Raw genomic sequence first — 27,160 nt, forward strand, 5'->3', positions numbered from 1 at the left:
CTGTTTTTCCTTTTTTTTTTTTTTCAGGTAAAATATCATGAAGATTTTGAAAAGACAAAGGGAAGGGGCTTCACTCCTGTCATGGACGACCCTGTGACAGAGCGAGTGAGGAAGAACACCCAGGTCGTGAGCGACGCCGCCTACAAAGGGGTCCATCCGCACATCGTGGAGATGGACAGGAGACCTGGGATCATTGTCGGTGAGCTGGCCGACGGGCATCTTGGCAGGGATGCACAGTGGAAAAGATGGTTTTTGCCCTAGCTTTAGAGTTACCCTCCTTGGTCATTGGCCTCCTCTTCCAGTCTTTGATATGATGCCTGACTGAAAATGGACCACAGGCAAAGTGTTATCTTTTGTACCGTGTTGGAGGGGATCCACGGCGTTCACCAGATATCGTTGCAAATCCTTTCTGTTGTTGGGTATTTTCTGTGTTTCATAACTTTCTGGTCTTAAGAATGTTCCTACTTGTTAAGCAAAGAAGCACCCAAATATCTGATATGAATGCTAACAAAGGTTGAACAACTATTTTATTTTTTTTCCTTTAGCTAATGTGCTTGACCGATTTATTGTACTGAAGACATCATCTGCATGGGTGACAGAAATAATTTTTTTTTTCTTTTTTTTTAGGCAAGGCAACCCTCACAGATTGCAAGGACTTTGTCAGCTTATAATCCCTTAGTTTTTATTTTTTTACACCTATAGCACCTGGTCTTCTTAGTTGGTCTCCCATCCAAGTACTAACTAGGCCTGATCCTGCTTAGCTTCTGAGATCAGACAGGATCGGGCTTGTTCAGGGTGGCATGGCCGTAGACAGAAATAATTTTATTTAGGTCTTTTTACCACAAATAAACATGCCAGGAGATTCTGATGGTATCCCATAATACGAATAGCTTATATATATTTTAAATATTGCCTCTGTACTGGGATAACCAAGAGTTGTCTGAAAGTCCCATAAATTGGAGAGGCAGGAACCTTCTCTTCCAGCTGTTCCTTCTAGTCAGTCAGAAAATCTTAGGAGCATAGTGTGCAAGGGTTGCTGAGACACCAAGGGTCAAAGTCTAAGACAGGGCTTGACAGGAACGATATTGATGTTTCAACACGTATCAATGACCCATACTTCCAAGTGACTACTGTCTTCTTCAGAGCAAGTTGGCTTCTAAATTTTCACAGCTAGCCCAACTATATTGCTCAAATACTATTTTCGGTAACCATGAAACATGCTTCTTAGGCATGTTAGGTCAACTTCATCTTCAAAGGCAGAAGCTTGTTATTTTGGGGGACTAGTGAAAGGCCATTTAGAGGTGAGTTGGGTGAGGTAAGTGTACCTTTGACAGGCTCAGGTCTTAATGTGCAATGGGGTACTGAGTCAGGGCATTGAGTTACATGGGAAATTATTAAGCAACTCTGAAGGTATTTTGCCAAAAGGGCTTCCAGGCGTGTTTGTAGACAGTTGGCAACTTTGCTGATATTCCCAAGTCGATTGCTTAAAAGGATCACAGTAAGCTGGGTCCGAGTCATGATGTTTTCATCAAAAGTATCAGAGAATTAGAGAGTTTCATTGCTTTGTGTTAAGGGATAGTGCAGAGGGTCTGGCTCGTCTCATGAGGACAGAGATGCTGAAGTCTTCATAGCCTGCACCAGGGTCCTGCCCTAGGGCAAGGGCCAGGAATGAATGTGAGGTCCTTCCTTGCTGGAAACTGTGAGATCGTCTAGACTTCGGGACTCATGACCTTTGAGATAGGAATTCTTATTTTTTAAAAAGTAGAAGATAGAAACCTCTAAATTATTCACTTCCCGGGCAATCCAGAAGTCAGTTTATTTTTTCTAATTGGGGGAAATATTTTCCATTGAGGGCTGGTCTATGAAACCACAAAATGGACTACATCGAGCAAACATTTAACTTCTGAGCCAGCCCTGGAAATACAGGTTTAGAGAGTTTCTGAGCAATTCAGACTATTGGTTTGTGTGTGGCTTCTATTTTTGTTGGAGGCTCTGCTACTGACTAGTCGTAACCTTGGCCAAGCTAACTTTGTCTCTCTCTGCTTCAGTTTTCTCATCCATAAAATAAAGATAGTACCAGTACCTACTTTAATATGTTGTGATTTAAATGATTTATGTTATAACTGTGAATAGTGCCTGGTCTATGGTAAGCCCTGTATATTATTAAAGACAGACAAGTAGATCTACAGTTTCAGGCTGCTAGTTGATTGCTTTTACTCAAGTTCCATTTCTGCCATGGGTCCATACCTAGGTTTTTAGTCCCCTGTTTGTTGGTACAGTGCTATACAGATCATTTTAGAACCTGATAACCATTAGGTGGTGAGACCGATCAACCTGGAAGTTATTAGATTTGGATTTTGCCTCCAGCTGAAACAGGAGAGTAAATTGGCTTGCACGGTCTGATTACTGACCATAGCAGTGAACTAATCTGTGGTCCACTGAGAGCAAGAAACTGCTCCTCGTTCGTCTGTCCAACCCTCTCATTGGTCCTTACTGGGTGCCTTTCGCTTTTTGAATAAATGTATCTTATGTGGGTCAGCTCGCGCTCACTAGCTCAGAATGAAAACTGGGCTGCCACTTGCCTACGTTTTCAACATTTGTTTCTGTTTTGGGGAGAGAATGTTTTGTTTTGTTCGCTCAGACCAAAATCTCTCAGTCACTTCCCGTGAGTTACTCATATGTCCTTAATCAGGAGTTTTGATCAGACATTCTACCTGTTTCAGTGTGTGGAAAGCACAGGGCCGCACGGATTTGTCTGGCGTGCACGTGTGCCGGGTGATGAGTCACAGGCTGCACGCGGAAGGTCAGCGGAGAATAAACAGGGCGACTTAAATTTGATCATAAAGATTTCGTAAATCCTGGTGAACGTGAATTCCCTTTGTTCTCCCCTGACATCTGCAGCAGCGTGGGTTTGCTTATCACATGTTTGCTTTTTGCAACCATCCTTTTCCAGACTTTCACTTGACGTTTTTTGGTGCTGACTTTCTTTGTCTTTTTCTTTTCTTTTTTCTTTTTTTAATTCATTCTCGATGTGTTGATTTCTTCCCCTTTGGTAAAAGACCTCAAAGTTTGGCGCACAGATCCTGGCTCCATCTTCGACATCGATCCCCTCGAAGACAATATTCAGTCTAGAAGTCTGCATATGCTTTCGGGTACTGCCTGCGTTTCGAGTTCCTCCCCATTTATGTGGTTTTATCCTGGAAGTAAAGCTACACGGAGGTTCATTGTGCCAAGTGTGTCATGTAAATTTTAAAGTTGAGGATTCGAAAAACCACAAAAAGTGCTAGGCTGCTTTAGAATACTTTTAATCATTTATGAAAACGAAACTTGTAAAAGGACTCTCAATACATCCAAATTAGTTCTAGATTCATTTAGAAAAGCATCTAGACCTTACGGACATCTGCTTTTTATTAGCGAATATGATTTAATAAGTTTTCTTGGCTTTCAAATGCAGTTATTTAGATTGTACTGAACTGCTAAGACATAAAGGAGATTGGTTTCATGAAAAACGCCGTTACAACATTTTAAAGGTAGATTTAAAGAATTATGTCTAAAACGGTGGGGAGTTTTCTGTGTAGCATCATAAATATCTTAAAATAGACTTTCAAGAATCCTTAAAATTTACTTCTGAGTTTTTATTTAGTGCAGAATTATAGTTTATGTCGGAAGTTTGACTTTTTACTTAGACTATGTGTTTATAATTAAAAGCAAAAACCAAATGGCTTGGATATCTGGGTATAGTGATAGCATAGTTTGACATTTCAGACTTTCAGACCATGTTTGGCAAACCGAAGCTTTGACAATTATGCAATTATTTTAAACAATTATAAAGAGCCATAGACCATTTAGGTCTTGCCCTGCTCCCTGATTTTTATTCTAGATTTAATTGTTGACATTAATAAAATTGAAAGCCCAAGGCAAAATAGGAATTCTAATACTTTTATAGTCAATTCTATCTATACAATTAGCCAAATTGTCATTTAATTTTCTAAAAATAAGGACTAAGCAACAAATACTATAGGCTTTGTGATACTTGAAAACAGTTATCACCAGACTTTATGCTTAGATAGAAAATTATTAGTTTGGTAATGTTTTCTTAGTTCTCATCAATTTCCCATATCCCATCTCTCCTTTAATAGATAAAAAATGAGTCTAAATGATTGTTAGGTCATTAACATAATTGACGCAATGTACACTGACATTTGGGAATAGGTAATTAGAACCTACGATAGCCGAGGTTTTGGATTATTATTTAATAAGGAAGTGTTTTTCTTTTTTGTTCATCTTTGAAGTAGTTTCTTGTTTTCTTTGTTCTTCAGTTCGCTTTAATCACACGTATGAATGTTTTCCCTCCAATATAGAAAAGGCGAGTCACTATAGGAGACAGCGGTCTCGATCTCATTCGAGCAGCACTTTTGGGACAGGTCTGGGAGATGACAAGTCCGAAATCTCTGAGATTTACCCTAGCTTTTCATGCTGCAGTGAGGCGACAAGGCCATCTGATGAAGGAGGTATCGAGCATGAACCACTCTCAAAGAAAATTCATTCATTTTTAAAAATGTGTCACACGTGTGTTTTTAACACATTCTTCACCTTTGCATAAACATTTAGCCGGGGTGTATTTGAAAATTTTAAATCGCGTTTAGAAAGTCAAATCCGTTTTTTTTTTTTTTTTAAACCTACTAATTTGCATTTTTGCATGTTTGGTTTTCCTGTCTCCACTATTTTCACTGCACATGGATCTTTAAAGATAAAAGGGTCTTGGGATATGCTTCGTGGGTCTGTTTCACAGGAGTTGTATGTGATGGATATACACGGCCAGAGTGTAAACTTGAGTTCTGCAGAGTTTGTATCTGATCCCATTACGGAAGTCATTCGTATAGAAACACTTGCATGGCTAAGAGGTTGCTGTGAAATGTGTGCATTTAAAGATTTATAGACAATTGCAATGAGAGTTAGATCTTGCCACAAAGAAATTGGGTATGATATTTGGGATGTTAGTTTTTTTTTTTTAATTTAATTTTATTAGTTTCAAGCATACAGTACATTAATTAGACATTTATATAGTTTATAAAGTGATTCTCCTGATTGCGCTTTCTCTCCTCTGGCCCTCCACCTAGCCATGACATTGCTGCTGACTGCATTCCCTGTTCCATGCTCCCCATCCCCGTGACCATCGAGCAGCCACTAATGTGTACGTCTTTAACCTTTCCCCCCATTCTCCCAAATAAACTTTTCTATCTTTTACATATCCACCCTTTCCCTCTACCTTCTGTTTTCTGCATCCAGGTTGGTGGGTCAGATCTAGAAATTGTTTTAGATGTTAAACTAATCCTGCTGATGAAGCTATTATTAAAGATTTATTTATTTATTATTCTTATTTTTGGTGAGACCATTTACACTCTAGTCTCGGAAAAGTTCAGTTCTGCAATACAGTATTATCAACTATAGCCGCCATAATTTACATGAGAATCTCAGACCTTATTCATTGTTAGAGCTGAATTTATGGTACCGTTTTACCAATCTCCCTATTTTCCCCATCCTCCAGCCCTGACAAACACTTTTTTATATTCTATTTCTTTTTTCTTTTGGATTTCACCTTGGTAGAAAATGTTTCCAGATCTCATTTCTCTGTGATTCTAGTGAAATATTTATAAACTAGTTTTGTTGTACCGTAGTTAAGGTAAACGGGAGGGAGCTCCCCTTTCTGGGTCTGGTTCTCTAACAAAGGGTTCAGTAACTTTTTGAGAGTTTTCTTTTTTTTTTTTGATTTGGGGCTATTGATTTCTCCCCTTAGTGTCTCTGTGGTTCTATAGGAACAGAATGATGAGATAAGTAAAACCCAAGGCAAACACAAGAACAAATTTCAAGCAACCTTATTTAACTTTAACTCAGGTCAGCATACTGGAGTCGGTGTCTCTCCCAAATGTGACATCCCATAGACTCTTTGCTTCCACGGTGCCCCTGTCACTGTCTGTACACACCTGTGCAGCATTCACTCTTTTATTCACCATCATTTACTCACCAACTGTTTATCGAGTGCTGTCTGACACCAGCCAAGGGCTTGGATCTGGCAAAGCATACAGCAGAGAGCAAAAGAGACATGCATTTGCTCTGAGGGGCTCGGGGCTTGGTGTGAGGCCCTGACATTAAGCAGCTACTTACCCAAGTATTACATATAACTATGAGGAGAGTAAGCAGTATGAGAGGAGGGTGGGAGGAGGTGGTGGGCCACAAGATATATTACAGAGGAATTCCCTCTGGCCTTGATGTCAGGGAAACCTTCTCCAGGGAAGATGGTTTGAGCTGAGAGATGAGTGCTGACCGGAAGTTAACTGGGCCAAGGGGGCTTTGGGAGAAAAATGTTTCTGGTAGAGAGAACAGGGCACTGAAATGGTGTGTCAATGGGACATTCCAATGGAGGCATCGATAGGCAGAGTTCAGAGGAGAAGCCTGCACTGGGTGAGCGTGGAAGGTCATCATCCTTGTCAGTGTTAAGGTCTGGGTTGAATCCATGTAGAGAAGAACTCAGAGCCCCTACAGGTGTCTCAGGTCCTGCTGATCCAGCGACCAAGTCCAGGCTCAGTTGTCCCCAGTTCCATTCTTGGCTCTGAAGCTGTGTTATAAAAACCCGACGCTTTCAGTTTATCTTGTTCTCTTCTCAAGCTGTCAAGCCTTTTTTTCTAATGATTTCTAGCAAGCGGATACTCTGCTATGCCTAATGAATGAGAACATGTCTCCACTGAAGGAAGATATGGATAAATAGTCTTGCATTTCTATTAGAATTCGAGTAAGAATAACATACAGTTAAGAGGTAGTAATTACATCTTTTAAAATGGGGGAATTTCAGACTTCATGGAAGGTGGCAGAGGGGAGGTTTTTGGCAGGAAAGAGGAGGTTCCGGAAATTCAAATAATGCCTTGTAAGAAAAGCTGACTCTTTGGAGGCATTTATAAACTTCTGTCATTCTCTCTCTTTCTCTCTCTCTTTTTTTTTCTTTTTTTTTGGGTCACGAACACCAAGATGCTGTGTCTTCAGCGACATTTCCTATTTTGGAAATTGAGGTATAGGAGGTATGAAGTTACTTCTATTGCAAAAGCAAAGAAGTACCAATAAGTCTTGTGGTGATATACCCACAAGTCACTTGTGTTTATTTGAAAGATTTTAGGATCCAAGGTAGTGTACTCCTAATTTACATTTATGTTAAGTACAGCAAAGCACATTCTACCAATTGGCACCTTGTGTTTGTATTCAAATGATTAGTGACATGTCAAACCTAATATGCCCCAAAGCGTCTCCCCACTTCCTGCCTCCCCGCGCTCCAACTCTGCTACTTTTTCGTGCTTCCCAGCTTGCAACTCCCCAGGGCCTGAAGTCAAACCCTTTAGAGTCGTCCTCCATTCTTGTCTTTCACTTACATCCCACATCCAACCCATTAGCAAACCTCGTCAGCTCTATCAGGAAAAAGACACCCAGGATCCAGCGGCTTGTGCCTGCCCCCGCCCCCACGACTGATTTCAGCTGCCGCTCTCTTTCCCCTTGGATCATCGCGGTAGCTTCCTGACCAACTTCTCTGTTTCTGCTCTTGCCACTCATGTTGCCAACCCTCTGCCTCAGTCTCTTCTTCTCCTGGCATTCGAAAGGATCTTTAATTTGTAATTATTTTTAATTAAGATATAGTTAATATAAAATATTACATTAGTTTCAGTTGTACAACACAGTCATTCAACATTTACATACCTAACAAAGCGATCACCATGCTAAGTCTGGTAACCATCCGTCATCGTACGAGGTTCTTAAGATGTTGTTGACTGTATTTCCATCCTTGTGACTTGTTAATTTTATAACCGGAAATATGTATCTCTTACACTATACACAACAATGAACTCAAAATGGGGCAAAGACTTAAATGTAAGAAACCATAAAACTCCTACAAGAAAACATAGACAATAAACTCTTTGACACAACTCTTAGCAATATTTTTTTTGAATATGTCTCCTCAGGCAAGGGCAACAAAAGCAAAAATAAACAAATGGGACCACGTCAAATTAAAAAGCTTTCGTACAGCAAAGGAAACCATCGACAAAACAAAAAGGGAACCGACTAATTGGGAGGAAATATTTGCTGATGACACATTTGAAAAGGGATTAATATCCAAAGTATCTAAAGAACTCGTACAACTCAACATCAAAAAAAAAAAAAAATCTGATTAAAAAATGGCCAGAAGGCGTGAATAGGCATTTTTCTAAAAAAGACATAGAGATGGCCAACAGACACATGAAAAAATGGCCAACAGCACTAATCACCAGGGAAATGCAAATTGAAACCACAATGAGATATCACCTCACATGTATCAGAATGGTTATTATCAAAAAGTCAACAAACAACAAATGTGGGCAAGAAAGAAAAGGACCCCACATGCGCTCCTGGTGGGACTGCACACTGGTACAGGCACGATGGAAAATAATATGGAGCTTCTTCAAAAAAATTAAAAATGGAAGCATCTTTTTGGAACATAAGTCAGATCATGTCACGCTTCTGCTACCATGTCAATCCGAATGTAACCCAAATCCTCACTATCGCTGCTTGACGAGGCCCTCAGTCTATCTGGGTGTTGGCTGCCGCCCTGAGCTCATTGCCTGCCATTCTCAGCACGCTGGTCCACTGCCCTCCCCGCCCACCCCATCCTGGTCTACCAGCTTTGCTCAAACCTCCCAAGGAAGCTCCTGCCTGGGTTTTTGTGCTTACTGCTCGCTCTTCTTGGAACGCTCCCACCACCCCCATATTTGCTTGCCTCCCCTCATTTTTCTTCATGTTTCTGTTCAGATGTCACTTCATCAGAGAGACCTCTCTAACTACCGGAGATAAAATAGTACCCTTTCCTGTGTTGTCTGTCCCTTTACCTTGCTTTTTTTTTTTTCTGCACAGCATTTGACACCACCTGAGATACATATTTGTTTTTTTGCTTATCTATCTCTGTCTCACTAAAAAGTCCCACGAGAGCACAGATACTGGCTGATTTGTTTACCAATCTATTTCCAGCTCTTAGATTAAGCACTCAGTAAATATTTGGTGAGTGAAATGGTCAAATTATATTTTTTTGGCTCACTCATTTTTTTTTATTGAGATATAATCAATATATAACATTACATTAGTTTTAGATATACAATAAATTAATATTTAAAAAACTAGAACTGCGTATATAAATCTAAATATGATTTTTCTTAAAAGAAAATTCCATCTTGGAAGGCTTTCAAGAAAATTCTTGCATTTTGTTTTGATGATGTTTTGATATGTTTCAATAACATTAAAGCACAGCTGAAAAAAGCCTAAAGTGGAAACAGTCCCAGTATATATTTTTTTTTCTGGTGGGGAAGAAAAAGAGTGGTATCCATGACTTTTTTGGGTTGCTTTGAAATTTAGGGTCCTCTTTGAAATGTGCGCTATGCTGGGTCCTGGTGAGGAGGCGATGATTGACTACGTAGAAGGATGAAATTTTTATGATGATGACAACTGTTTGATGAAAACCTTAATGTCTCTGGTCATGACAGCCTTTGTTTGTTTAAATATTATCCGAGACATTAAAAAGAATTTTAGAAAAATACACGTTAGTGGTAAGATGGAGCAAAAGAATATGTTTGTAGGATTTAGAAATGCCCTTTTTTATTTTTTGGGTCCAGCCTTTTTAGTTTCTTTTTAGATTAGGGTATTTTATGATAAGTGTTTTTATGTCCTAGAGAGGTGTCCTTTAATAATAAGTGGGCCATCTCCCTGCTGTCAGGTGAGGTGTGCGGCAGCACTGTGTTATAGTGGACACCACGCGGTGCGGGGAACACGGCATTGAACTTCACCCTGGCTCCCTCCCTCTCTGCTTGGTCTGGGTTCACAGGAGATGATCTGACTTTATTAGGCTCAGATTCCACATGTGTCATGAGAAGGATATAGAACAGGAAGCTTTCTAAGAAATTTTACATTTCCTCTGCTAAGTGCCATAAACTTAAATGAACTTTTATTTATTTTTCTCTCTGTCCCTGCTTTGTATGGGAATGTGTTTATGTCCTGGTGGTGGCCTGCTTACTTTGTGGATTAAGCAGCTGCGCGGTTATGAGAGCCGTCATTTTTCGGGTTCTTCTTGAGAGTTAGAGAAAATTCTGATCGTTGGCACAAACGGTTAAACAATCAGCTCATCTCCTTGAGGCTAAAGGACATCGTTTTCATCATTCCCATTTGGTTTTCATGAGCATTAACGTGGAAGCCTTCTGCTTTACGTTTTTATCATTGTTTTAGTTATGTGTTTCTCATGATACTTTCCCATCTTGCTTTGATCAATGAATATTTTCATTTTTCTTATGTGATTATTTTGGGCTTTCTTTACATTTCAGTCTACTTTCCAAGGTATTAAGTTACCAAAGGGTTTTCATCTTACATCTCTATTGTGTTACTTTGATGCAATTAAGGAGGCTTTTATTTAAACTTCATCGAATTGGGGGCTGATTCTTGAATAGTATTATTTGAAATGATCTTTATTGCCTTTCGGTATTAGATTAAGTTAACCGATTTTCATTTGATACAGTTCCTGGAGTGGAAACAGTCCTGATGGCTTCTGCTTATATCACTGTGAGGTTTTCTTTGATCTTCACATTCGTCTAATTCACTTGCCTGCAGTGCGCATTTGCCTTCTGGTACCACTTTGTATTTCTTTGGTTTTGCTTAGCTAACAGTGCTCCGTCTTGCTGCTCGTGTCTTTACATTTGCAGTCTCATCCCTTGTTTACCCTTCTCAGTTTGAATTCGTGTCCAGTCTTGCTTCAGTATTTTGTGTGTTTCGGTCTTCCTCTGGAGCATACAAGAAGGATGGCAAAGGGGAAGCAGATACACTTTTCGAAGAGCCCTTTCCGCCGTTTCGAGCTTGTGAACGTTTTCATTTTACTGTGAAAGAATCTCATTGGGATGACCTAGTCCTGCCTTAACAAATGTCCAAATCCTGTGACAGCGCTAGCTGGGCCGTGCTTCTAGCACTCCATCCCATGTAATGCGTTCTCGAAAAACGTTAGGTTGCGAGAGATGCCTCAGTACGTTTCGTAACTGTCAGTATATTGCTGCAGGCATCCCAGAAAGCGGTACACCAGTTAAGTAGCCAACTGTCTTGGCATTTTATAGGCACCCATCATTCCATCTGTTTATTCGCCAAACATTTATGTACTATCCCCTATATTTGTGAGATGCTGGGACCACAAAAACAAACGACGCAGCTATTGTCTTCAAAGAACCCACATTCTGGCGAGTGGACCAGATACATAAACCCATTTTGCTCAGGAAGGCATTATGGTGGCGTATTGCCTAGGTTTAGAATTAGCTAGGAAATGGGAAAGGAGAGGAGGGGAGGGGAGGGAAGTTGTAGGCAGAAAAGTAGCATATGAGAGAACGCAGAACACTGGAAGCTTGGTGCGTTTTGGTACATCCGGCGCCCAGGGGCTGTGTGTGTCAGCAGGTGGGCAGAAAAGGAAGACCAGAACCAGAGTATGGCAATGCTGAGCCAAGTCCCTTCAGAGACGGGGTTCAACTGAACGTAATTTCAGGGCACTTTTCTTAGTGTTACACCTGTAAATTAGAAGCTACTTAGAGGACCAGTTACCTAGACTGATAGGCGGTTGAGTCTCTGCCTTGGGAGCTTGTCTTAGAATCTGTTTTGCACTGGATAATTTAAGCTTTACCGTAGCATCAACTCCTTGGACATCAAGTGACCAGGGGCCTTCTTAGTAGTCATCTAAAGGGGCTAATGATGTGCAGAGAGCGTTGTGGATTTTTATTCCAAACTTCACAGCCTGCCTTATTGTTGGCATTTGTCATTTATGTAGAAAAGCAGAAACATTAAAATCAAAGCACCTTTCCACTCTATTGATTCCCAGCCTCCAGACAAAATAGCCAACTGCTAGATGTTTAATCGGCATCTCAAATCTTACGTCTGGAAACAAATTCTTATTTCCTGTCTTCTCACACAAACAAACATCTGTTCTTGTTTTTGGTTTTGTTTTTTTTGTTTTCGTTTTTTTGTTTTCACCATTTCAGCTGATGACGTAATCATTCACGCTCATACGTAGGCAAAAACCATAGCATCATTCTTATCACCTGTCTTCCCCTCATGCTTCACATCTCGTCCCTCCGTAAGCCTGTTGGCTCTGTCTTCAAAACATATCCGTCCCAAATCCAGCCACTTCTCACCACTTGTACCCTGAGGAAATCACCAATCACCATCCTGTCTGCCTGAGACTGCAGAAATAGGTTCCTGGTCTCTGTAATTCTATTTTTGCCACTTTGGGTCTGGCCTCCACCCGGCTGCCAGCGTTCCTTTAAAACCTTTCACCCGATCTCGTTATATTTTTGCTCAGAATGCTCTAATGGCTTCCAGTCGCACTCAGACTGAAAATCGTGGTGTGTGGTCTGCGAGGTGTTGCATAGTCCGGCCCTCGATTTCTTCACCTTCCACCAGCCTCCTCGCTCCAGCTAAGACAGTTCTCTCGCCGTTGTAGCATGCCAGGCGTTCTCCTGCCTTGAGCCTTTGCAGCCGCTTGTCCCTTTGCCTGGAGCACTCTCCCAGGTGTTTGTGTGGCTAGCATACTTCCGTCGGGTCTCAGATTAAATGGCAACTGGTCAGAAAGGGTTTCCTTGATCACTCTACATAGAAGGCACTCAACCTTCTATGCACCCATAACACTCTGTCTCCTTACCCTGCTTTACTTTTCTTTATAACTCTTTTTAGAGCTTTATTGGGGGCATACTTTATATACAAAATTGCACACATTTAATGTGTACATTTGGATGAGTTTGGACATAGGCTTTTGTACTATGATGCCATCACCACAATCAAAGTACAGACGTCTACAACCTGTACATTGCTTTGTGTTCTCATGGGGAGGGCAGGAGGTAGTTGTAGTAAAAACATGTGCTATGAGAACTGTCATCAACGTATTTTAAAGTGCACATTACAGTTATTGTTGTCTATAGATTCTATGTTATACGGCAGATTTCTCGAACTTGTTCCTCTCGTATAACGGAAACTTTATACCCATTGCACAATTCCCCATCCTCCTTCCAGCCCCTGGTGACCGTCATTCTGATATTTCATTATGTATTAATCGGTTTATTTGTATAGTGCCTATATCTCCCCCAAGATACACACTCTATTAAAACAGAATCTTTCGGCCTGCTTTTATTCTCTATTTTATAACTAGTACCTAAAGCAGTACCTATGTTACAATAGACATTCAATAAACAATATGGGATATATAAATATATTCAAATTAAATTTGATCTGAAATATAAAGAAAAGCTTTGCCATGTGTGAAATTACTAAAACTTGGCATTAGTCTTTATCAATGTTTATTTAAAGCTAATTCAACTTGAGAATAACAGAGCGATGATAACTCTTATTATAAGTTTTTAAAAAGCAGTAATGTAAGATGTATCACTGGAATGTAACATTGTAACTTGTGTTTATGACAAAGCCTAAGTCAGCTAATGACCTTTCATAACCAAGAAATCAGTAAATCATCCCTACGTTAACACGTCTGTTCTCCTATAAGTACTTCTCATCTTAGTGTTTTGTGTATTTTAGTTATGACATCTGTTCCCAGCAGGGACTCAATAAAGTAGAAGCGCCCATCAGAATTTTGAAATTCATGCCTTTTATGGCTTCTAGCTCAGTATATCCTAGTTTATCATTAGATCATAAACTCTGTAGAGACAGAATGAATGTGTCATTCATTTAGTTAGTACTTTAGTTCCCCCAAGAAAAATGTTCCCTTCCAGTACCTGGCATAGGATGGGAAGAGCTCAATAGGTAAATGATAAATAAAAGGAGGAAAATGCAAGAACAAATCATCACTTGCCTAGACTCAGCAACGACCATGGGGATGTGTTTTGAGTTACTAAGGACAATCGCCATCATTAATAGTTAAATTCGCCATTAAACTGAACAGAAATATTAAATTCAGGTACAGTAATAAACTGTTAATATATTTTGAAAGTGAAGTATTTCCAACCAGCAGTGTTTCAAAGTCTCTTTTAATATGACTAGAATCTATAAGTCTGTTGGTTCTCTTTTCCCATTGAAGATTTTTGTTTGATGATTTATAGATGGCATCGAAGTTCAGAGTTATTAGTTTTTAATCATGAGCATAGTTTTAAAATGAGATAACCAGAACAACCTACTAGAAAACACGCTCCTGATTTTGAACTCTTGGTCTTCATTTAAAATAAACTTGCCAGTATTTCTATTGTGACCACTACTTCAGTTTTCTGATTACTGATCGGCAATCTCCAGTCTCCAGAAAAAATCCCAACTCCTTCTTAGCCTGACTTCTGTAAAGCAAATACATTTAACGAGAGAATCTCAGCTGTGTGTTTCCCCACCATTTTTTAGTGTTATTTCCTATCTGAGTTTGAGAAGTTTGTTAGTGTCTGTCAAAAAAAGTGCTGTTTTAGCATCTCCATACATGTTTGAAAAAATTTAAATAATTGATCATTGAAATACTAAATCTCTGTATGAAACTAATGTATAGGAAAATGAATGATTCCTTTATAATGTAAAATCCAGTTAGTAGAATATTACATGATTATGTTTAGCCATCTAGCTTATTAAAAAGCACACATCGTACGATTTCTAGAAATTTTTACAAATTTCAAAACGTTTCAAGGCAAATTTTAAAAACTTTTAGTTAGTTCTTTTGTTCCCCTAAGAAAAAGGTTTAGGATTCCGATTGATTTTGACATACTTAGGGAAACTCATATTCTTAGTACCAGGAGACTTGGAATGAAAGAAATGTCATAAGTTTCCTTTTCTGAGTGTGAAATTGGGGAAAGGATTAAATACTAATGAATAGCACCTGTTCCGAGATGCACATGTGTCTTTCATTGATTTGCCAAAATTAAATCAAAGGGTTCCATCTGTGTATGAAGGAGAACCATCTGACACTTAAAGTAGCAAACTATAAAACATTAAAAGTGTATTTCCTGTGAAGCTGAGTTGATTGAGAAAAAGAGGAGGTTTGATCATCAGGAAAGATATAAATGTGGCTATAGTATGTGCGTCAAGTAAAAAAACTTTGGAAGAGCTTTATAAGTTGTCAAGTGGCATGTATGTGAAGGAGAGAATAGATATCCTTGTTTTACATATTGTCCAACCATCGAAATGAAAATGGAAATAGTGGTTTTTGTTTTTTATGGCTCAAACTGATGTCCAGGTCAGGTAATAGACTGCGTATACCTACATATTTACGTATCTGTCTTATACATCAAACAGTAAAGTCATAATTGTGTTTTCGGAGTTATGAATTTCCCTGCTATCCCCAACTTCCTATTTCATCCAGGTGCCCCACATCCTTCCGCCCCAGGCCCCAGGCCAGTAGGTCATAGGGATGGGATCCTGACTTACAGGAACTACTTAAAATTTCCATGGGCCGATACAGCTGGATGATATGTTATGTGTCGGCATTTTGTTTGTTCATCGCGTCCTGCTGCCTAGGCTGATTGTCATGCTGCTCCTCTTGTGACCAGGTTCCCTGCTCCTTATTGCCTAATCTTCCCCCTACAATATTCCTCATCTGCCCATGGCTCATCTTCCAGCCATTCTGGTTCTTCACTTTCATCTTTCACCATATTCCTGACCGTGTGTACTGAACTTGTTGTTTACTAGTCTGTCTCTTAAACCTAGGATCTTACCAAGATCTTGTCTAAACATCCTTATAAGTGTATGCCTTTGATCACAATGACCTGCTGCTCACCTCCCTACATGACTGTGACTCTTCATACCTGCCTGTTTCTCCAGCCCTAGTTTTGAACTTGAAGCTCAGGCTCTATAAGACCCAAATAGTTCTTTACATTCATCTCCCTACATTTTCCTATCTTCAAATCATGTCAGGTACACAACGAGTTCATTTCATAGGTGTGTATTGCTTGAAATATAGACACACTTTCTTATTCAGAATATAATCAACACCGAGATGTGTCTATATGTGATACTTAGTGTGGCTTATCACTAAGTGTGTCTAATGCAAAACTATTTGGGAACTATTTGGGATTGATGATAGTCCCCAAGAGGTGAATTGATTTAAATTGATTAGCACAAGAGACAAACCAAATGCATAGCCCAGTTTTAAGTCTTTAAAAATATATTATATATACATATGTATTTATTCATAAAAATGAGTAGTTACAGAATATTCTCTGCAATGACATTATGAGATTTTCTTTCATTGTACTTAAATGAAGAATCTTCCTGTGTAAGATTGATTTACTTACATAATATTTGCAATCGTATTTAGTGAGGAAAATTAAGATTTGCTCTAAGCTGGCTTTTCAGTCATGGCATAATTTATGTCCCAAAGCTAGTCTTGGTGATATGACTTACCAAATAGAAACAGCATCCCTGTCAACCTGCCTCCTCAAGGTCTTTATTGGTTTCATCTTCTCAAAGGATTGCCCCACATTTTGTAGCTCTTGTCGAAACTCCACGTATATCTATACTGTACATTCCTGTCTTTTCTTTTTTGTTTTGTTTTGGGGGATTGCCTGCACATGAGTGTGCCATGAGAACATTATTAAAGACTTTGTAATTCGGGGCAGAAATAATTTCTTTTCCCTTCAGTGACAATCCAGCTTTTCTTTGCGATTTAGGTTATAGTTATAGGTCGGGGAGTTTATCCTGGTGTAGGTAGCTAAAAACTAGAGACAAATCTGAAAAAAAAAAATATGCAAGTCGAAATTAAAATATTAAATGTAGGAGTAAATTGGCTAGATTATGCTGAGGCAAAATAACAGGTATTCTTAAATCTCTAGTTTTATTCAAATCATATTGTGTCTTAGTTCAGTTACGTTGGAGAACATTCACACTTGTTTTTTCTAGAGAAAACCAGTTAGCTTTGAAATCAGAACACACTGCTTTTCTAGGCGATAATTTAAAATATAACTAATTGTATGTTTTCTCAATATTAAGGAACTGCAGAATCCCAAAACAATACATTAAAAATTCTTACTGGAGACAACTAAACCAAATACATAAATGAAATGGTCAAAAGTAATATATATGTATGGTAGTTCTGAAAAGTACATAATCTGTATATATTTCCTTTTGTAGTTAACAAGTAATTAGAAACTTTAAATATTCAACATGCATTTGATTAAAGCAACATTATAGACAATTACTTAAGTTTAAGGAAGAAAATGTTTAAATAATCACTTGGATTTAATTGTATTTTCAACTAAATTCTTAACATCTGTGGGAGAAGAGCTTGTCACTATTCCGATGCTGACTTGGGGGAGTAACATTTTCAGACAACGTTTTACAGAATGATGTTGAAAATTGTTAGGGAGAATTATCACGGGGCCTCTGTTGCTTAGTGGGAAAGTGGAGATGTGATTTGGATACAGACTTGAAATTATTCATACAAGATAAAGTGACAATTGCTCTGGGGGAGAAAATGGATGCCATTAACAATGGGAAAAAGAAAGATTAAGCACATACACACACACATCAGAGACTTATCAAATGCCGAAATGATACTTGAAAAAATCTAAAACCCATTGCTTCAGATAGGATGCTACTTTCTGTGATTCGAGCTTGCTTTTTCAAAAGTGAATGAATTATTCTCACTGCAATTTCTTCCAGAGGTGGTCTGGCACACCTCATCAACCACACGCACATAAACTTACGGAGTTTAAACTCCAGGGTTTACCACAAAAAAGCCAGTGACAAAAAGAGAAACCTCCGTGAAGCATAGTCAGCCTGAGGTGCTTATCTCCTCAGCGTTTACACCCTGTTCCTTTTGCCTATCCCTCCCTCTCACTCCTGTCTGCCCCACTGGCAGGAATGAATGGTCGACTGCCGACTCTTCCAGCTTCAGATCAAGTCCTCACTACTTCGAGAAGCTTCTCTGCTCTCTAGAGCGTGGTATTCTTTCACATCTCTGAATTCACAATGGTTACTTGGAGACGAATCTTAAACTGTCTTGTCATTCCTTTCCATGGTCATTTTGGTGTGCTATAGTCAAGAGTTCAGGTTCTGACGCCAGATTTTTGGCTTTTAAATCTTGGCTCTTATCTAGCTCTGGTACTTTTGACCAAGGTTCTGGATCTTGCTAACCTTGTCTCCATCTGTGAAAACTGGGGATTTACCATCAGTAAAAAGGGGACGATTACACGAGCTAACGCATGTGACATGCTAAGCCCAGGGCCTGGCACGTTGCGAGTAGGGAGGCTGACCGTCTGGTTTGCCCAGGATAAAGGGCCTTCCTGAGAAGATCTTTCAGAACTAAAACTGGGTTAGTCCTGAACCAACTGAGTTCGCTCCCCTAATTGTAAGCATTCCATTTACATTATTTAAATTTTATTGTACTCACATCTTGTGTTCCTTGAGAAATAATCCTCTGTTCCATCTTTCCCCCATTAAGTTTCATAGGGGCACATAACTAGGTGCTTAAATATTTTCGTGTGTACTGCATTTTCTTAAAAGAGGTTTTGAGTAACTTATACTAATAAAATTTATCCAAGACTAGAAAATGGAAACAGAGATGTTATGGGAGTGAATCTAGATGAGGAAACTGTTAGGACCCTAGCATTGGCTTGAGAGATAATTTTTGAATTTCCCAAGACATTTTTGGCTACACAGTACCCCCGGCCTCTCAGATGGTGACTAGGTTCTGCTCTGGTCAGTCCCCAGGAGGTAGGGTCAGCTTGCATTAGTCAGCTTCCCCTTGGTGGTGCCTTGTGGTGCTCGTCTTACCAGGAGTGTTGCGTATTGGCCTCTGAATTATTCCCCAGTGAGTTTCCTCTTGACTCAAATTTCTTCTCAGAATCTCTGGTTGCTTCCTAAATCCTGTGTTTATTAGAAACAGGTCATCAGGCAAGGTGCATGTATTAGGCTGTTCCGGCTGCAGTAACAGAATGCCATAGAATGCATTGCTTATCAACTACAGAAATCACTTCCTCACAGTTCTGGAGGCTGGAAGTTCAAGATTAGCTGCCAGCATGGTCCGGCCTGGTGAGGTCCCTTTTCCAGGTTGCAGATTGCTGTCTCCAACTTGTGTCTCCATATGATGGAAGCAGAACCAGCTAGCTCTCTGGCCTCATCTCATAAGGGCACTAATCCCGTTCATGAGGCTTCACCCTCATGACCTAGTCATCTCCTAAAGGTCCACCTCAAAATACCATCGCCTCAGGGGTTAGGTTTCAGCATATGAATGGGGGAGGGTGACAAAAAGATTTAGTCCATTTGATGGGGGGACAGGGAATTTGGGGCTAGCATAAATAGAGCCGCATGCGCCCCTAAATTTGCATCACTCGGGGGAGAAGGAAGCTGATGGTAGCTCAGTGGTTCATCACTAGAGGATGTTAAAAATAAAGCACAAATGTCCAGTTCCTCCCATTCCCACCCCAGAGATTCTGATTTCTTTGGCCTGGGACATGGACCTAACATGGTTTTAAAAGATCCCAGGTGAATTTAATATGCAGCCAGGATGGGAACCACTGCAAGTTGCTGATTCCTCCTCTGTCTGCTTCCTTCCTACAGTTCAGGGTCCCTACCTGAGCTCAAAGTAACGATTGCTTTTGTTTTTGCATATGATTTCCAACATTTGAGCACTTATGATGATTAAGTGTGTTTTTGAAACTTGTTGGTTTTAACGCAGTTATAGGTCATTTAATTTTTATGTTAAAGTCTGTTCATTCGCGGTTTATTAAGTAGCAAGCCTGTGTCTTAGGCAGCTGTCTGTACACAGCTTATCATTAAAAACCAACAACTAAAACCTAGAGGCAATCTAGCTTTTCTTTTTCTTCTTTTTCTTTCTTTCTTTCTTTCTTTCTTTCTTTCTTTCTTTCTTTCTTTCTTTCTTTCTTTCTTTCTTTCTTTTTTTTTTTTTTTTTTTTTTGCCAGGAAGGAAAAGAATTTTTTATAGTGCTAGGAATTTTCTCAAATCAAAAAATAGCTTCTCATTGCTGGATTGGGCATAAATGTTGTGGATTCAGTACCTACTTGTGGTTTGTGGAAGAGAATCAGATGCCATGGAGACTTGGGGTTCTGACATGGAACTCTCGATGGCAAATGCAAAAGCTATTTGAGGGTTCACATTATGAGCCTACTCTATTACCACTCAACTGCCTTGCTCACGGCCTAGGTGAGATCTAATTAGGATATAGCTCATTATTTAATATTTTGTGCAAAACTAGCAGCATATCTACACTTTCTCTTTTATATTTATGTCTTCATTCAGTTTAGGATTCCCCTTGTGATTGTCTAAATATTCTTTGTCCTAACCCTGCCCTGCAAAAACCACATTAAGTTCTCTGACATGCATTAACTGATAAAAACATAGTCCAGTGTTAGAACTATGACAGTGATTTTACTGCACCCTGTATTCTGTGTAGGAAAACTTCTGGTGATTTTCTCCTTATTCTGGAACTTTTAAAAAGTAAGCCTGTTAGAAAAATCCCCAAATCGTTTTCTCTGTGCTATGTCTGTAGTTACCTAATTGCTATAGACTGAGTGCTTGCGGCACCCCCAAACCCATATGTTGAAATCTTAACCCCCATTGCGATGGTGTTAGGAGGTGGGACCTTTGGGGAATGATTAGGCCGTAAGGATGGGGCCCCCATGAATGAATTAGTGCCCTTATGATAGGGACCCCAGAGAGCACCTTTCTCCCCTCTTGCCGCACATGGACATGGCAATTTGAACCAGGAAGCGGGATCTCTCCAGACACTAAACCTGCTAATGCCTTAAAGTTGGACTTCCCAGTCTCCAGGATTATAAGAAATAAATGTTTCTTGTTTTAGCCACCCATTTCGTAATGTTTTGTTACAGCAGATTAAATGGACCAAGGCATTGATAAAGCACGCTTTTTGTTGTTTGCGTTTGGAGTCTGGCCATCGACTATTACCCTACAGTCACGGTCAGAGCGAGGCTCATCTTTAATGAGGGGAGACCTTTGTCATGTCACTATGAGGAGATGATTGTTCTACCACCTTCCCACTCAATCTGTCATCTTCTGTGTTTTATTCTGTAAAGCGGGAATGATGCCTAGCTAAGTCAGCTGTTTGAATGACTAAAAGACAACATGGAAGTCCACGCACACCGAGTACACGTAGGAATTCCCCTTCTCTTCTTTCACCTGCTCTGGGCATGTCCCCCGGAAATGCACCTTTATTGTAGGTGCATTTCTTTGGCTCGTTTGCTCTAACCTTTGTACGTTTGCATGTAGTTCCTCATTTTTTTCGGTTTCAGATTTGTGAAGGCTCCTAAATCTTTTCTTCCTCCATTTTCATCTTCTGTTTCATAATCTTCATGTCTACTTACTTCTTTATCTTGGTTTTATCTCCTTCCGTTGTAAGAATACACATCAAATAGAAAGTAGTAGTAAACTGGCTGTTTGTGCAAGGACTTTATTGTGCAGTGAAAGTGATATTGGGTTGGATAAAGGATGCTCCAAATCAAGCCTGAAGCCCTTAGCGCCTTTCTCGGCTTCTGGATCTCGGGTCAATAAATCTTACCAATGTGAAATGAAAGTTGAGTCACACGTTTGTGTTTTATTGTTGCCTTAGGATAATGAAAGCTATTGTGTGTGATTTCCACGTTTTTGCAATAAAACCCCTCAAACTCAAAGCTCTTGGGTTGTAAGACCATTGTTCCTTTATCATCATGCATCTGTACCAACGCCCGTGGGATCTGGCCACTGGTTTACAAAGAGGGCGCTGTGCACTCCCCTCTTCTGTAGAAGTCCTTGCTTGTCATGGAATTAGCCTATCAACCTTTTGCCCTACCCTCTGAGTTCCATATTTTTATGGAATCGATCTCAGACTCACATGGAATAACTATCTTTTAGCTAAGTTCTTAATAAACCCAATTTCCAAAGCTACTGCTTTTAATTTTCTTTTGCTTGTTTTACCTATGGTTCATAAAAAGCATTTGTATAGCAAAACAATAAAAAAAAATCAATGTCTGTCTCTTAAAGTGGTATTTACTAAAATTTTAAATTTTTAAATTTTTAAATTACAGTTGGTATATGATATTATATTAGTTTCAGGGGTACAATATAGTGATTAAATATTTCTATAACTTCAATATTTCTATAACTTAACCCTGATAAATCTATTACTCATCATACATAGTTATTACAATATTATTGGCTATATTCCTTATGCTGTACTTTACATCCCCACGACTATTTCGTAACTACCAATCCATACTTCTTTATTCCTTTTTGTTTTTCACCCAGCCCCCAACCTGTCTCCCATCTGGCAGCCATCAAAATGTTCTCTGTATCTATGAGTTTGTCTCTGTTTGTTTATTTTGTTCTTTAGACTCCACATATAAGTGAAATCATATGGTGTTTGTCATTTTCTGTCTGACTTACTTCGCTCAGCACAATACCCTCTAGGTCTATCCCTGTTGTTGCAGATGGCAAGATTTCATTCTGTACTGTATATATGTACCACTTCTTTATCCATTTACTCATCGATAGGCAGCCAGGTTGCCTCCATATCTTGACTATTGTACATAATGCCTCAATAATCATATGGATTCTCATGTCTCTTTGAAGTAGTGTTTTGGATTCCTTCAGATAAATACCCAGAAGTGGGATCACTGGGTCTTTCTTTGTCTCATGTTATAACTTACGTTTTAAAGTCTATTTTGTCTCGTATAAGTCTGCTTTTGTCTGCTTTTTTTGTTTTGTTTTGTTTTAGGCATTTGATTTTACTAAATTGATTTGTCTGGGCTCTCAGTTATGTTTTTTATAGCCCCAACAAGAGCTTCCTAAAAACTCTTTCACTGTACCAGGTATAAGATAGATAATAAGGTTTGATGACTCCAGAGAACTTGCATTAAATAATGCACCCAGAGAGAAAAATGGAAATAATCAACAGAGACATGAAGAAAAACCATGAGACTAGATATATTATGTTTACTTCAAGGTTTCTCATTTTTAGCATATAATCCTGCTCTCTCAAACACATGCAAATTTAGGACGAATATATTACTTTTGCTTCCCACTGTATTCGATAATACCTACAGATTCCCTTTGAAGGTCAAACTTGAGTAATCAAGTAGATGTAAATATACTTGATTTTTAAATGCAAAATTTAGAGAACGTTGTAAAAAACTTCTTGAATTGTCAGTACTTCTGGGCACTAGACTAGAAGTATGGTGTACAAACTATGTAAACATAAACATATTACATCATAGGAAATAACAAATTTAACATTTTTTTCACTGTTGTCCTTTCTTGTTAGTTTTTTCCCCAAAAATATTTTAAGATGATTGTGTTTCACCCTGTACATCAAAGTTTAAAGGTCAGAGTTAAATAGTGTAACAAAGGATTAAAAGTTTAACTTTTACTTTAAATAAATTTACGGGGTTATTTACTTAATCTTACTTAGTATTTATGAATACATTAAAATGATAATTAATGAAATGACTTGTTTAATGGATAAAAACCAGTTCAGGAGTGCCAATCTGGAACACGCAGTTGGAATCACTGACTAATGTATTAAACTGGAAAAGCCCTAAGGATCCAGAGCCATTTTTAAACAGCCAATGTCCAGGGCCATTACTGTCCTGGGAGGGCAGTTGTTTTTGTCACTTTTCTTGGGCCTGGCAAGCCTTGAACATAGTGGACAGCAATAATTGTCAACTTTAGGGAGGTTTACTAAATGACAAGCAGTGGGGTAAACCCTGTGCACACATGAAGTCACTTAATAAATATTTGCTGAAAGTCAAGGGAATGAATAAATGGTTAGTGCTTTTGGCTTCCAACACAGAAAAGGCTCTTTTATTCAGCTGATTAAGTGGGCCTAGATATTCATGGGGATTTCATTATTTTTCTTCATGAGAGAATTTTGACAATATCCTTGACATCCCTTGACATTAAATATTTAAACTGAGTTGATAATGTTAAAAAGTACGATTTTTCTGAAGTATTTGATGTGTGATGTTTTAAGAACTTTATAATGTACTACGAATCCAAGTTAAGATCTTGGCAATTTCTCTTTGATGACACATCTAGACATTAAATCAACACAACTTGTAACAACATTGTAATATGAATTAATTCAAGACCTAGTAAAAAAAATGCACTTTAACATAATATCATTATCGTCTGGAAAACACGTTAATGATTTGTAATTTTCTGATGATTAAACTTCTTTAAAGTTTGATGTTCTCATATATCATTAGAATGAATGTGCCACTTATAAAACATTAATCATTCATAATACTCAGGAATTACATCTGCTTTTTTCTTTTACTATAAAAACTGCCCTGAATAAATCAACCCATAATAATTTCTTTATATACGCAACAAAAATGCAACTGCTCTGGATTTTTATAGCACGTGTATCATGCAAATTTTACTAATGTATCCTTTAATTAATTAAAAACATAATGAAGGACATACTAGTAAAATATCCTCATTTAAAGCCCAAGCTTCTACTTACCAGTTCTTAAACATACTTTCAGAGAAACACACAAACTGATCAACTGATTCTGTGGTTTTTATCTAGCTTCTGTGTTGGTTTCTCTAGAATTCAGTGTTCTTCCAAATAGGAACTGTTTTTTGAATGTCAAAATTAGTGGTGAGAACAGCACAAACTAAGTGAATACTATTTTGATACTATTTTTTTTTTTGATGTAGAAGAATATGTTTGTGAAATTCCTTAAGTGGTTGGTTTTCTCAGGCTTTTGTAACATATTCAGCTGATTGATTTAGTCTTGACTTACAGCCAAAATAAAATTGGGAATTCGTGTGTTGTAAGTAAAGGTTTATTTTAAGGATGTAGAACTACTATTAACTGATAAACATACATTGCTAAATATTTGCTATGTTTACCATCTTCGTAAAAGTAACATTCAGCTCTGTGTCTTAAAATATTTAGAACATCCCATTATTTCCGAAGTATCCAGTGAAAGCGTTCACACTCTGTCATTGGTTTGACAATCCAATGAAATTCTTTTAAATATCCTTTTTTTAATGCCTATGAGGATCACCACGGCCAAGTGAAAACATGATTTTACTTGGGGATTATGGGGAAAATAGGGATTATGGGAAATTTATTTTTGCACTTGTGTTATTTTAACATAGCGTCTGTGATAGAGTAATACAGATATTTCTAATATATTTTGACTGTATGTTCAACTGATTCCCTATATATATCCTAAATTACTGAAATTTATACTAATCTAGAGATCACTTATAACATCAATACTCAAATTTCACATGACACCGAAAATGGGATTTTGTTTCAGAAGAGTCCAGAAGAGCATGAAGTCATTCGAGGGGTCGGGAGGGGTGTTTTGAGACCTGCTTTAAGGAATCTATGTGCGTTTTCGTACACAGCACCTGTTCTTCCTGGAGCCTATCAGCAAAGCCATTCCCAAGGCTATGGGTACATGCACCAGACCAGCCTTTCATCCATGAGGTCAATGCAGCATTCGCAGAATCTAGTAAGTGTCGATTTTGAAACGTGCCTTCTCTCCTGGTTTTCCATTTCATCTCCAAAATATAAACGTGGAAGAGAGTTGAATTGACTATTGCACATTTTTTTTTTTAGATGCTAAAAAGAGTCTTATTTATTTTACATTTTAAAATTTACTATTTATTAATGTCTAGGTGACGTACAATATTATATTAGTTTCAGGTACAATGTAGTATGTGACATTTACGTATCTTACGTATGATCACCACAATAAGTCTAGTAACCATCCGTTACCATATAAAGTTATGATGATATTATTGACTAAATTCCCTGTCCTTTACGTTACATCTCCTTGACTTATTTTATAGTTAGAAATCTGTGCCTCTTATTACCCTTTACTTTTTTCATGCATTTCTCCTACTTCCTGCCCACCCCTTGCAACTATCAGTTTGTTCTATCTATGAATCTGTTTTGTTTCGTTTGTTGCTCATTTAATTTGTCTTCTTATATTCCACATATAAGTCAAATCATATGGTCTTTGTCTTTCTTTGACTTATTTCACTTAGCGTTATGCCCTCTAGGCTCATTCATGTTGCAAATGGCAAGATTTCATCCTTTTCGTGGATGATTAATATTCCATTATATATGTATGGACCACATCTTCTGTATCAATTCATCGGTTGATAGACATGCACATTTTCATATAAAAGGTAAATGGTATGCTTCCATTTGTCTAACCCTTTTGAAGGAAGCTAAAGGGTTATAGAGAAAAACCACTGAGAAAGGAGTGTGTAATGTGAAAACATGTAAAGGATAAAACACAAAGAATCTAGCAGTACGATATCTTAATTGTTAACTTCATGATCAGTATTAGCCAATTATGATCTTCATTCAGGGCTGCTAAGCACAAATATTTGGTCATTTTAACTGGTTAATCTTGACATTAATCAGAGTGGCCACTAAAACCTACATGACACAATCAACATGTCTTTGAACCCTCTCGTTGGAAATCTTGAAGCATCGATTCATTAAATGTAAAGTTCAGAAGTGGTATTCCAGGTCATTTAGTCAAATGTGACATCTCGTGCTGAAATTCCTTCTCCAAGCTCCTGACATAGTCACTTGGCCTTTGCCTGAGAACTCAGGAACAGGTGCACCCCCCACCTCAACAGTTTGAAAGTTATCTTTAGTCACTCTAAAATCCTTATGGCTCAGCCAATTTCCTCAGTGTATAAGTTCGATTGATTTTGAGATTGTCTGATGTTCATATTAGCTAAACTCTAGACCTTAAATGAAAACAAGCATAGTAAACCTCAATTTATATTTTCAATAATAATCCCTTATCAAATTTATGATTTGCAAATATTTTCTCCCATTAGGTAAGTTGCCTTTTCATCTTGTTGATGGGTTTCTTTGCTGTGCAGAAGCTTTTCCGTTTGATATAGTCTCACTTGTTTATTTTTGCTTTTGTTGTCTTTGCTTTTGGTATTGAATCCAAAAAAACATCACCAAGACCAAAATCAGGGAGCTTACTGACTGTGTTTTCTTGTAGGAGTTTTATGGTTTCAGGTTGTACATTCAGGTCTTTCATTCATTTTGACTTAACTTTTGTGTACGGTGTAAATGGAGGTCCCGTTTCATTGTTTTGCATGTGGCTGTCCTGTGTTCCAAACACTATCTATTGAAGAGATTGTCCTTTC

General features: G+C 38.4%; 1 protein-coding gene and 1 pseudogene across 4 annotated transcripts in view; one reads left to right on the top strand and one right to left on the bottom strand.

Moving 5' to 3' along the window:
• Nucleotides 1-27,160, top strand: part of LOC107499789 (nebulette) — a 101,185-nt gene that overhangs the window by 67,807 nt on the left and 6,218 nt on the right. For 2 of the 4 annotated variants that reach the window (XM_016124314.2, XM_016124290.2), the window contains 4 exons: nucleotides 28-199; nucleotides 3,060-3,152; nucleotides 4,362-4,511; nucleotides 25,382-25,488. In XM_016124314.2, the coding sequence (XP_015979800.2) occupies nucleotides 28-199; nucleotides 3,060-3,152; nucleotides 4,362-4,511; nucleotides 25,382-25,488 (522 nt within the window). The remainder of the gene's footprint in view (nucleotides 1-27; nucleotides 200-3,059; nucleotides 3,153-4,361; nucleotides 4,512-25,381; nucleotides 25,489-27,160) is intronic. The other 2 variants (XM_016124331.2, XM_016124325.2) reach the window with 1 other exon arrangement.
• LOC118609220 lies at nucleotides 694-812 on the bottom strand (annotated as a pseudogene).

The sequence above is a fragment of the Rousettus aegyptiacus genome, unplaced genomic scaffold (assembly GCF_014176215.1).
Source record: "Rousettus aegyptiacus isolate mRouAeg1 unplaced genomic scaffold, mRouAeg1.p scaffold_m13_p_10, whole genome shotgun sequence".
Lineage (NCBI taxonomy): Eukaryota > Metazoa > Chordata > Mammalia > Chiroptera > Pteropodidae > Rousettus > Rousettus aegyptiacus.